Below are 13,215 nucleotides of genomic sequence, written 5' to 3' on the forward strand. Positions count from 1 at the left end.
CGGACATTGCGAATGGCAAGGCTGTCTGTAGAATGTCACAAATTTCTCAACCCTTTCTTTCTACAAAAATGCTAATCCTGCAACTTTGCTTAAGACCCAGTTCTCCATTTCGTGTTGGCAAAATATCAATTTATGCCATGTCCAATGCAGATTATCACAAAATTGATTTAAAAGCTCAATAAATATCATTTTAAAGCCAAAAAGCCAATTATTTAAATAAACCATGAGTAAATTATCTCTAAGAAAAACTGATTAAATTAACAGGCACTTAAAAATAATTAGTTAATATGTGTTTCTTAATAATGTAATGCAGTGTATCTGTCACAATGTTGCAGCTATGATATTACTACACAGAGGATGGGTTGCAGAACTGAACCTCCAAGTCAGTTTATTCTATGAACTTGGTGTAGAATTTATAATCCCATCAAGTTGTCTGTAAATACAGAGAAACCAAACAAAGCATTACAATCATAAGTAATGAATTACTAAACTCTTTTACATGTACTGTATGAACAGTGTATGTTCCATTAATATTGGGGATCTCTCAGAAGCTGCATCCATGATAAATTAATTTGTTCCCAGATGCATTTGTTTATAGAACTTTTCACAAATTATTATCTCTGTCATAACAGTGACCTCTGTGTTCTCCAACAATTAGCACACAAGAAAAATACACTCAGTAAGATATTGTTTACAATAAAAATCAATGCCTATAAGCAATCATAAGGACCTTAAATTTATATTACCTCAGAAATATCTCACCAGGCCATGGTTGCTTTGAAAATCTTTGATGTTTTAATACAGGCTCCCCATCTGTAACCTGTTCATATATTGACTGACAGGAACAGGCATGTAATTCCTTTCTTTGATATACAGTGTACTTCATTGTTAGCTGTTTACTGAGTGTTAGTAGTGAATCAAATGCTAGGGGTTGGTACTCCAACTTTCACTGTGGCAGGCTCTGCCCTGAGATACAAAGCAAACTTACATAACTGTTATGAACTTCGCCACTTGCTTTCGAGAGCAAATGCAATTTGCTTCAAACAAGCAACTGGAACATTGAGGGTTACAACAATGTGCACAGTCCCAATCACAGGGTCATCCAGGCTGTTTGGTTGTACATATAACTGTACAACTGTATATGAGTTCAGCTTCCAGAAGAAAATCAGAGTTTGTCAGGATAAATACTGATGTTCTTGCCTACTCAATGAATGAATGTGCAGTTCCAGAAGATATTCACACCCAACACCCATTCACGGCCAGTCTTTAGAAATTCCAAATTAACGTATCAGGAATCAAGAGCTCTAATAGAGAAAAAACCTCCATGTGGGGTATGAATCTTTTCTTGAAGAAAACAATGTCTGAGAAATCATTAATTACAAAATAATGTTTAAGAAACATCTTACCTTTCAGAGAATTTTGTAATCTACACTGTCTGGCCAGTTCATATACATGTATTTGACAAGTTGACACTGGGCATGTTTGTAAATTTGTGCACTTCAACATCACATTACTATGTAGTAGCACTGGCCAACTAAAAACAAACAGCATAATTTGGTTAATTAATATACACTGTACATTATTAGGTTGAAATATTGGTGTAGATTGTTGCACATCAACAGATACAGAAACTATTTGCACCTGAATCATAATGAGTGAAAAATCGTGCATGAGACATTTGCATGTACATGTAACAGCCCTCCACCTCAGAACCATCACAGATATGATATGATATTTTTAAACTCTCTGAAATTTCAGATTATTCAAGATTAACATATGCACATACATCATCTGGGGCAACCCTAAAACACTGAATTTGGAAACCGAAATCCGGAATCCAGAAGCTGGAATCCAGAATCCGGAACCAAAAACCAGAATCTGGAATCCAGATATTATGAATGATGATAGAAATAATTCACTTCAGCGATGTCTAATAAATAAATATGAGCAAAAATCATTTTGTTGTTATTTATTTTCTTGGCTTTACTTCAGCCACAGACTGTAATTGCTAAAAAATTATTGACTAGTTCTGAACAACCCTTAGCTATATATCTGGCCCCGTTGTTCAAAAGCTGCATAAAGCTATTCATTCGGTACATCACTATCCAGTCAGGGTTACTGATTTTTTGGGTGGATAGAGTTACTCATAGCCTGCAAGCAGGCTCTAGTATCTGTCTCTATTGTCTGAGCAGGCTAAATAGGTGTCTAGTGTTTTTCTGCATTGGCATGTCACCAAGAGCCTTCATGCGGCTTTGCCAATCACACCCCCAGCCCAAACACGAGAGCCTGCTCATAGGCTAAGTTACCCATCTTTTGTTCAAGCTGACCCTGGTGAGAGCCCGGTTCTTGTCTAGATCAAATTGCTCTGAGAAGACTGGTGAGCAGCACATTAACAACAAGCTATTATAGGCTATTGCAGTGAGTTTCTGGCAGTCTTTTAGCATCTCTGAACAGCATGTGGTCTGATCTGTCAGCAAGTGAGAAGCAGACGGAAGTAAGTGTGCAACATTTCTACAAATTGTTTTAATATGATGGCCGCCAAGAACATGAAATGCTGATTTGTCACAGTATGTGTGGAAATTGTGTTAATCTGGAATTGGTCTCGTATCTGTTGGAAAAATCAAATTTCATATTTAGACCAGACGGGTTAGCCCTTGGACTTCGAAATTGGGGGGCGTGACCGTCAATGTACAGGGGGCTGCCACTGATGGATATCCTGTTCTCTATGACATTTTCTATCTTGTTCAGTATGTACTAGACATAAAGGATAAATTTATACTTCCGGTAAATTGAAGATCACTTATTAAACAAAATGGCAATTACCAGCAAGCTTATTTTAGACACTCTCAAGGTGCTTGGAATAAAATTAAGATGCACTTTACTGAGATTCTCATAATCATAGCCCTCACTAAAAATAACGGTTGCACAATTTCAACAGACGGGGAATTTTTGTTTCAAAAAAGGTTAAGTTTGAGGTCCTTTTTACTTGGCAGCTTACTTTTTACAGTCGAAAAGCTAAGCAAAACAATTTTCGCGTACTTGAAGAACTTATTTTCTTTGATTTGCGGATTCCGGTTTCCAGTTTCTGGATTCCGGTTTTTGGTTCCAGATTCCGGATTCCGGTTTCTGGGTTTTAGGGTTGCCCCATATTTAACATATTGTTTGCTTCACATTCAGTTTACACATGGCTGTTATCCAGCATAGGCAGACTTATAAGTTTTCCTTCAAAAATATATTGCAACAACTATTGCATCTTTCGTTACCTATTCTTGTGATGAAATGACACAAAATTTAAGAACAAGAAGTCATAAGCATAAAACTAACTTACATGGTAGTGCTTACAGTTCCTCTTACCGTCTGCATATGCTGTCCATAAACTGATGCTGCCTGGACAATGTACTCATTATTTTTCTGATCACACCTTTTAAAACGTCACTGTTATATAATTTGTCCTGAAAAAGCAATACATGAAATGTTATGCCTTTGGCACTCACCAAATGCCTTTACAAGATGTATAATGTACACCATATCAACATTCACAATTCTCTTTACTTTCATTGTAACTCTTTTGTGTCATTTTCCCTCACTTGAAGACAGGACTTCCACATTAGGTTATAATTGCCTCTGGAATCTCTATGAATTCACAGGGAGTGATAACAATTAAATCATGACTAATTTTAGCAAAGGAGGCATTCAAATGTCAGATTTTAATGCTAAGTTTATACAGTAACTTTACATTACTCTTCGTACATATATATAACCTCTCAATTATTGCACCTATAGACAGAAGGTGTGCTGGGGGAAGAAATGTTCTAAACTCTCTGAACTTTTCCCCCTTACCTGTAATAGGATGACTATTATGAACTACAGTTTGTAACCAACACCAACATCAGGTTATGTACTATACACATGTATATTTTGTTGTCGTCTGTAATCATAAAAAAATAAAAATTTAAAATCCCCCATAAAGTTCACACTCAATAACACTGCTACATGTAGCGCTGTTACTGGAAATCAATTTAAGTGAAACTGTTGAAACAGCTCTGCCAAAATTTTTCCTAACAGTTAAGGCAGGATAACAGAATATACATGTAGCACACAGCAAAGGCTAGAGATACACACATGTTAGTTATCAGTTAGGATTTGGTGAGCTTCTGTGCTGTAGGTATGGTGGAAAATAATAGATTATCAGAAATGAAGGTTCCTGAGACATTTTGACAGCACTGAGAGGAATTAATATATAAATTCACAAAAGAAGGAGAAGTTCTTGCCCTGTCCAGTTCTCTGTAATAAAAATATCATTTACATGAGTCATTTATAATATGTGGTTTGTGTTTAAAGCCGATATAATGCACACTCTGATTTGCCAATTCCAGTGCATTATTTACATTTACATGGTATACCTCGGTAAAACCATAAAACATTGCGTGGGACTAAAATAAAAAATATAAAAAATAAAAAGAAATGCCTAATTCATAACAATTTAAAATACTCAACACTAAAACGAATGTAATTCTTTACTTGAAAATTATTCTCCCGTAATGTCCATAGGCCAATTACAGGCAGGCTAAAAAGTCCTAACACAAAGTAAAAGGAAATTAAGAAAACTATTGCTTTTTTCCGGAAAATTGTAGCAACTGAAGACAATGATGGAACACTCTGAGAGTGCATTCTATCAACCTGATGAGATAAAATTTAAGGAGAATAGAGAATTCACGAAGTTATATCACAAACAAATTGGTACAGGACAGGAGAAAGGAAACTGTACAGCCAGGAAGAAACTGAAACTTTCTTCGACCAGCAAAAAAGTATGCATGCACAACAAAGAAAACAGTCAGTGACATTCATTTAATAAGTTAGTAAATAAAAAATTAGTGTGAAGAAGAGAGTAAAGAGAGAGAGAGAGTGGAGATAGGAGAGCACTCTCTCCAACTAAATTGTGTATATATGTATGTAAAAGTTCTTCTTATTACTGAGAAATGGTCAGGGCAAGAACTTCTATTACACTGTTCAATTTACCGAGTCAATTAGTACTATCTCACTTTTTTGGAACATTTCCATATTAAGTGTAAATACCACATTGGGGAATAACCTCTTATTAACAAAATACGGTCCATGTACCCCCAACCAAAAGCAATGGCACAAATAACATGAAATAGCCAATCAAAATCAAAGCAGAGCTTCATTTGCAGACAGGATTGCCATGCATAATCGTCTACATCTGAGCTCGAGTATCAACAGCAAATCCCTTTTCAATGAACGGTGACCGAATAAAAGAGAGGGTAAAGAAAATTCGTTTAAGCTTGCGGTGTTAAAGTTGCAAAATTATTCACGCTTAAATTTGAATATTACTGAGAGTCTGTATTTTTGCCGACGGCTTAATTTAGCTATGCAGTCATTTCATTGGCAGTAGCTTTAGCAGTCTTCAACCAATTTAACCTCGGAATTCACAAAAGCATTTCGCCAAACCGAATAAATTGAATTAACAAAACGAGGAAATCTCCATACTTTGTAATCACAATATGCAAATATTCACATAGGAACAAAGGTAAATTTAGCAAATCCTGTTCGCTTCGGCTTAAAATGGTTTGTAGACCTTTCTTGGTTCAGTTTTCAACAACAGAAGAACAAATTTTAGCAGTCTACGAAGCGGCAGTGCTAACTAAATCAGAGAAAACTTCAAAACTCGCCCGGCCGTGTTTACAAGTACGATTTTGGTTAAGCTTATTTTTAGATGTGAGGTTATAAGCTTAAATTGACGACGAAAATCGATAGAAAACATAATTTGTTTACAACTTACAGCAACCTCCAAAGCGACCCACGTGTTATTGTTTAGAGACGAGCGAAATTAAAACGATGCAATTTTTAAAATCTCTTACAGCATGGCTTCAAATAAGGAAGACTTTTAATGGATTCCAATTGAAAATAAGCTTATATCGCCGAGGAAACTTGTTAATTTTCATACCAAACGCAACAACAAAAGTCACTTACCGCAAGTTGGCAATTCAGTTCGGCCAGTGTAAATCTTCCAGGCAGAAACTTGCAGCAAAAGTTGTGAAGACTAAACTGAAGTTATATTTTCGATAGATCAACGAATCAACCACTTCTTTCCGCTACGTTTAGTGTTTCGCAATTTCTCTAAAACACTCGGGTACGTTTGATTTCTCTAATGTTCCTCACCTGACCAAATCAGGTGACTTTTGAATTTTCTTGCACGGCTGCACAGCATCACGTTCGCGCGAATTTTGAACTTGGCCATGGGGAGTTCGGCAGTCTTCTGAATCAATTTGTCGGGTACTTTCGCCTCCTTTCTATAGCCCTCGTTAGCTTTGGTTCACGGCATTGTTCGGTATTATTTCACCTCCTTTCTCTAGCCCTTGACTAGCTATAATTCACGGCATTGTTCAGTACTGTTTCGCCTCCTTCCCCAGCGCTGGCCCGCTCAGTCTTTTTCGCGATATTCTTCGCTACTTCTTTGCCTGTTAATTCTTGCTTTCTGTCTTTTGCTTCAGCGCAACCCTGTCTTAAAAATATTAAATCAACCTCCGCTATCGTGTTTCTTTTAAAATCCTGCCAAGAAAAATGGCATTCACCCGCTACCAACTGAGGGTGCATGTCTCTGTCAACCTATTAGCTGGAGTATGGCCGCCATCTTGCGCAACTCCGTCGTCGTCGTCGTCGTCGTCGTCGTCGTCGTCGTCGTCGTCGTCGTCGTCGTCGTCGTCGTCGTCGTCGTCGTCGTCGTCGTCGTCGCCGTCGTGCGTACGCGCCCACGAGCAATACCGCTAGCCATGATAACCATGAGAAAATCAATTCATGGGTTTCCTTTTCTCCCCTATATGGGTATGGGGCTCCGCCGGAGCTCCGCTAATATTGTTTTACACTGCTGTGATGGCTGTCAGATCTATACAGCTAAATGCTTTGTCTTTGTTTGTACGCAATATAAATGGTAAATTTTTGAAAGCTTCAAAATTAAAGTCGTCTTGTGTTCAAGTATTTTATATATGGCCGGTGATTTAATACTCTTGATGTCTAGCAGATAGTGTTTTACCTTAAACGTCTGCGGTCAAATAAACAAATCAGAAAATCCACGCAAGGGAATTGCTTTTTTTCGTTGGCAAAAATTAAAATAAAGCATGTTATGCAATTATGTCCATGGAAATTACAAATTGTATTAATATTTGGAAAAATGATGATTGATTGTTTCAGGAATAATGTATTTTTTCCTCCATTTTCTAAGGGTTATTAAGATCAAGTCCTCCATTAGGCAAAATAACACCTGGACTATCGAATCTTTGTTTTTAAGCGACTTTATTTTCTTAGGTGTCCATGAGTGAAAGAAAAATGTACATAGCATTGATCTATATTAATATCAACAAGGAATTATTTTTGATGTTTTATTCTATCTTGGACAACAGTTCTTTCCAGTTTACGTAGAAAAGCTCAGACAGTATATCACTCAGATTGCTAGGGAAGGCGATTAAGCGACCACGACATATCCAGGCGCCAAGCTGGAATCATTATCACCAGCCACGAATGCTCAATTACTGGGCGATGAGAAATTTGCCAGAAAGGGTGTCGCTTCACACGCTGATTAACATAAGCACAAATAGCACCGTAAGCCATTGCTTGATCTCAACCTCTCATTGTCTAAGTAATTTTTTTCGGTGCAGAGTTTTCTTTTAGAATTAAATTATCAGTATGTTTGAACTTTTTTTTTTTTTTCAGTGCAGGACATAACAGGTTTGATTTGACGAAGCAAATAATCACTTGCTTGTGATATTCGAAATTCATGTGATTTTCAAAATTCATGTTTTCTAGTTTGTCATCTACTTAATTAATATAATGAGTCGGCGAAAGGCTCTTGCCGTTTCAACATAATTACAGTTCAATTACGTCCTTCAGAATTAAGCATATACAAAATACTCGCTTGCGTAAAGTTGAATACCATGTCGGGAGCGCAAGGGAGAAATAAGACGAAATATAATGGAACATACAATGTATTCCTAAACTGACTAGCTAGCTTGATACGAAATATAAAAAGTGCTTAGCCCTTTGTGATTCGATGTTTTGCCGTCAGAGCTCTTTGAGAGCTACAAGATGTGAAATCTTAAATTTCTTACTCTGTTTCTAGCCGAGTGCTAACCGTTTGACAGTGTAAACGAAATATGCGCCAAATTAATTCAAATTAACTCTTGGGCTAGGATAGTCACCGATGAAACGGAAAAAAATAGGACAAAAATTAAAATTGAAAACGCGCACAATATACTACGCAGACAGTAAAAAAGAATAATTGGAATTAATGCAAGTGTTGATGTAAAGGTTCTTATCAGGTTTTGATTAAACTGCTAACCTCGTTATATATGTATATGTGTAACCCGCCAATGTTTTCATGTTGTGTCAATTATAAACAGTTGAATACTGAATGGACGGAATATTACGCTTTATGTTTAAAGTTTTTTTCTGTTTCTCCAAGGCTATTAACAAGGAGCACTTCTAACTGGAAAAAAGAACAGGAACATTCCTATTATTTACTCGGCAATATAAACTTGGATTTTTCACTTCGAGTTTTGTCAGTTTTGGTGAAAAAGTTGCTGGGAAATCTGTGTTTTACTATACGAGAAAAACTCAAACTTTAAAGTAAACAAAGTTGTTAACATATTTGCACCTGTTTGCCAGCTAATTTCAAAGATTACCGGCTTATATCGTGCCGTGAACATAAAAATAGTTCAACCTTGACAAATCATTTGTATTAAGCTTTTCACATCCTAAGGAGAGTAACAAAAGAGCAAGCTAGCTTGAAACCTCGAGATACCTGTAAGAAAGAAAGAGGCATCTTGACGCGGACCAACAGGTAGGTTTGAATGAGAGTACCAAGCCATTCATGTTTAGAGAGTTCACTCTCAGATTTTTCATCATTCGTGAATGAAAAGGAGCTCAGAGTGCTAGCACTGAAGAGAGCATCCACAAAAAGAAAACGAAAGGAAGTCTGCACTGGGCAAAAGAGGAATGCACTTATTATTTCACCTATTGAAAATTTGTTGGAAATAAATCTTCTTTAGGCAAAGCAGCAGGATCCTAACTAGACCTAGAATGCATATCGCTTCCATTACTGCCCGCTCCACGATCTTTAATCTTTCAATTTTGTATTTCCATGACGAGCCAAATGGAGTGTGATGTCAATCCAGGTAGAAGGGTTTCGGCTCATGGCTCTACTTCTCGAGTCTGGGAAATGCTCTACTGTATTTTGTAATTTACCTCGCGTTGACACCTGTACAAGACTGAATGGAGCGGGAGTATCACAGCATCATCAATAGATGCATTTAACATAGAGGACAAGGTGAAATATCGTAGTGTCTATAGTTTATGTCTTCACCAAACAAAAGCAAATTTCTTTAGAAAAACAGTAACTCAGTATGTAAAGTACGAAGAAAATGGAGAAAAAAAGCACTTGCGTACACCTGTTGAGAAGAAGAAATTATGTTTCGTTTAGGGCTGAATGGGTTAAAACTGTCACTTGTAATATCATAGACATGGAGAATAGCATAGCATTGTCTCCAAATTATAACTATCCTTGTAGATCCACATTTAAGGAAATGGAATTGTTATACAAAGCTTATCATGTTCTTCTTTTCTATTTTTCTTATTTCTAAAGGCGGGGAGAAAAACAACGTCAGCGGAGAGGACTGAATAATCTAAAACATGTCATCCAGCTTTGTACCGCTCTACTTGTGCGTTATGCTGTTGAATTTTGATCTATGTCTTGGTGAGCACTTTCTCATATTTTCAAACACGAAAATGGCTAAAAGAGATGATTTACTTTCTCCATAAGAATAAGAATAAGAATAAGAATAAGAATAAGAATAAGAATAAGAATAAGAATAAGAATAAGAATAAGAATAAGAATAAGAATAAGAATAAGAATAAGAATAAGAATAAGAATAAGAATAAGAATAAGAATAAGAATAAGAATAAGAATAAGAATAAGAATAAGAATAAGAATAAGAATAAGAATAAGAATAAGAATAAGAATAAGAATAAGAATAAGAATAAGAATAAGAATAAGAATAAGAATAAGAATAAGAATAAGAATAAGAATAAGAATAAGAATAAGAATAAGAATAAGAATAAGAATAAGAATAAGAATAAGAATAAGAATAAGAATAAGAATAAGAATAAGAATAAGAATAAGAATAAGAATAAGAATAAGAATAAGAATAAGAATAAGAATAAGAATAAGAATAAGAATAAGAATAAGAATAAGAATAAGAATAAGAATAAGAATAAGAATAAGAATAAGAATAAGAATAAGAATAAGAATAAGAATAAGAATAAGAATAAGAATAAGAATAAGAATAAGAATAAGAATAAGAATAAGAATAAGAATAAGAATAAGAATAAGAATAAGAATAAGAATAAGAATAAGAATAAGAATAAGAATAAGAATAAGAATAAGAATAAGAATAAGAATAAGAATAAGAATAAGAATAAGAATAAGAATAAGAATAAGAATCTTTATCGAGATTGCCATGCTTGATGAGCAACTCTATTTTTGATAAATCACGTCAAATCTTGATGTAAATATATCAAAGAAAAATGTGATATTCAACCTCGCGTCGTTGGCAAAGCTTTTATTTAAAACCCGAAACATTTTATACATTTATACATTTTTATACCTAAAAGAAAATGTTTTAGGTATAAAGTTAAGTTTTTTAGTTAGGCGAAGTTAAATAAAGAAAACTTTTCGTTTGTTTTTCTTATTTCCATAACAGGAACTCGTATAACAGTTTCATATGACATCAGTGGTAACAACGGAACAATAACAACCCCGAACTTCCCATTATCTTATCCCAATTACATAAGAAGGCTTTGGAACATAACAGTGCCAAGTGGAAAGCAAGTAAAACTCCATTTTATCTCATTTCATCTGCACTCCTCCGTCATCTGCAAGTATGATTTTGTTCAAATCTGCGATGGCCATTTCCCGTCCAGCAAGGTCATCGTGCGAATGTGTGGTCATCAGAGAACAGAGAAAACTTTGTACTCTAGTGGCCGACACCTGCAGATATATTTTGAAACGGATGCTTCTGTTTCGTACCCGGGTTTTCGAGTTTCCTACAAAGCTGTTGGTAAGTAGTTTCAGTAGGTAAGTGATCGAGCATTGAATACGCAGGATTTTAGGAGGTAGAAGTGGGATAGTTATTTAGAGGACCGAGTTGTGGCACTATTCTGTAAAAGGATTATTCAGAAATGCATTCCGTGGAGTTACCTCCGCTCATATTTAGTTCTGAAAGCGCAATTGTATCGAAATGTTGACACAATTTCAGCAAGAGCGCGTCTGAAATTCGAAAACAAGAATAAGTCAGAATAGGAAGAACTTTATAGAACATGTAATTGCGCTCGAGGCCAGCAAAAAAAAATGAATGACTGACTAAATAAATGGCGAAATTAAGAAGTGAATAAATGAATGAATGAATAAATAAATGGAGAAATTAAGAAGTAAATGGATGAATGAATGAATAAATGGAAAAATTCAGAAGTGAATGAATGAATGAATGAACGAACAAACGAATGAATGAATGAATGATTAAATGAATAAATGGAGAAATTAAGGACGTTGCCGCTAATTGTTTCTGCGCATCCTTACTGCGCACGCAAATTCACAACTCCGCGTCATGCATGAGCACGCAATGATAAACAATGAAGGGCAGGTGGCCATTGCCACAGCTTTTCCTCGATTTAACGGTCTCGGACGTTCGGTGACCCCTATCTATTTTTCTTTTTTTTTTGATGAATCATTTTCTCTACCGATTTTATACGCTTAGCGAAAAAAATGGAGAAAATCTATCGATTAGAAATTTGATTTTTTTGCAAAATGCACCATCGAATTCCGTTCTTTTTAGCTCTTCGTTTATCTGTGCGGCAGTTTCAAATACCTCTTGAAGGCTTAAGCTTTGGGAAAACATTGGATCCATTCGGAGTTATTTACGCAACAGACCAACTGCTATAAAACATGACTAAGATCGTTTGCCTCCGTTGACTCACCTTCGTTATTTTTAACTATAAACCCCTGTAGACCATGGTTAATTACGTGCGCCAATTTTTCAAAATCAGGGCAGTTTTCCACACGCTTTATCTCGCAAACAAAGTCGGTGACCCCAGATTTGTTTTGCATTTCTGACACAAGTAACTCATTCGCTGACTGCAGTAAAAATTTAAAAAAGAATCTATCGACTGGAGGAAGGAAGGAAGGAATGGATGGATGAATGAATAAATGAACGAACTATTTTAGCAGTACTATCATATCAACATGGCCAGCATATCGATTAAGACACTCAATTTAATTAGCTAGCGTTTGTCTACAAACAAAAGTTGTTTAATTGTTTCTTTTACACGGTGTTTTTCTCAGAACTTAACCAGAGTTTTATTGAAGGAATAGATCAGGAAATGTCTAAGTGGTCGGGTAAGTTCATGATTTTTTTGTGTGAAGGAAAACAATGATATATTTTAACGACCATACAACAGAAAGCTCACACTACGAGTAATAATTTCCTAAGCACTTAAAATAACTGATGCCTATGTAATAAATAAATCATTGCAGTTTTCATTTGAATTCATAGAATTGAAGGGTGAGGCCAAAGAATGCAGATCTGTCAAAGTTGAAGATGGCGAAGATTTGTTTCACAGAGTCAACTGCTCCAGTTTGAAGCTTTCTTCACTGCCTGCTTTGGACATCCCCAATATTGCTAAATTGCTGTAAGCACTATGACTAAATGGAAAAGAAACCACACTTTATACGGCCATACTAATGCTCTTGATCTGAGCACTCATTCTCAACTAACGGGAACAGTTGGTAGTTTTTTGGGTATAAAACTATTTTTTCTTTTCTTTAGGCAACACATGTCGCAGAATTTTATTTACTAACACGTGATTAATTGGTTTTGTCCCGTAAATTATGTTACTGTAACAGTACGTAATTTACACGGTTTTTTGTGCTTAAGGTGACTAAAAATGACATCAAAACTAGAACTGCTGTACTATTTCCTAAGTTCCTAACAGGCAATAATGTTTAACAACACCAAATTTCAACTTTCTGTAATTTGTAGGTAAATTTTAAGAGTAACACTAATGGTAACATAATTTACTGTCCAAATTATAAATCACCCTGATAGGTATATGCTTGAAATTGCAAATAATTCAAAGACGCCAAAACAT

General features: G+C 35.6%; 1 protein-coding gene and 1 long non-coding RNA gene across 6 annotated transcripts; one reads left to right on the plus strand and one right to left on the minus strand.

Moving 5' to 3' along the window:
• Positions 1 to 376: 376 nt before the first annotated feature.
• Positions 377 to 6,561, minus strand: LOC149106922 (uncharacterized). Of its 5 annotated transcripts, none has more exons than XR_016209831.1 (5): positions 5,992 to 6,561; positions 3,355 to 3,928; positions 1,407 to 1,534; positions 747 to 966; positions 377 to 433 (listed from the first exon to the last, which is right to left on the minus strand). It is a non-coding gene; the product is annotated as an uncharacterized LOC149106922 (long non-coding RNA). The 5 variants fall into 5 exon arrangements; XR_016209828.1 differs by lacking the exon at positions 377 to 433 and having other exon boundaries at positions 787 to 966; positions 3,355 to 3,452; positions 3,841 to 3,928; positions 5,992 to 6,157; XR_016209829.1 differs by lacking the exon at positions 377 to 433 and having other exon boundaries at positions 787 to 966; positions 3,355 to 3,452.
• Positions 6,562 to 10,914: 4,353 nt separating this feature from the next.
• On the plus strand, positions 10,915 to 12,760 carry LOC149106923 (uncharacterized). The gene is made up of 3 exons (XM_089297401.1): positions 10,915 to 11,129; positions 12,410 to 12,463; positions 12,621 to 12,760. The coding sequence occupies exons 1-3, from the start codon at positions 11,009 to 11,011 to the stop codon at positions 12,758 to 12,760; spliced, it is 315 nt and encodes a 104-aa protein (XP_089153527.1). The 5' UTR covers positions 10,915 to 11,008.
• The last annotated feature ends 455 nt before the right edge of the window (positions 12,761 to 13,215 follow it).

Source organism: Orbicella faveolata, unplaced genomic scaffold (genome assembly GCF_042242905.1).
Source record: "Orbicella faveolata isolate gen_17 unplaced genomic scaffold, um_ofav_v1 contig_3, whole genome shotgun sequence".
In the NCBI taxonomy this organism is placed as follows: domain Eukaryota; kingdom Metazoa; phylum Cnidaria; class Anthozoa; order Scleractinia; family Merulinidae; genus Orbicella; species Orbicella faveolata.

Coding starts and splice junctions, on each gene's coding strand:
- LOC149106923 (XM_089297401.1), top strand. CDS start 11,009: ATGTGTGGTCATCAGAGAACAGAGAAAACTTTGTACTCTAGTGGCCGA. Junction 11,130..12,409: donor AGTTTCCTACAAAGCTGTTG/GTAAGTAGTTTC, acceptor TGTTTTTCTCAG/AACTTAACCAGAGTTTTATT. Junction 12,464..12,620: donor GGAAATGTCTAAGTGGTCGG/GTAAGTTCATGA, acceptor TTGAATTCATAG/AATTGAAGGGTGAGGCCAAA.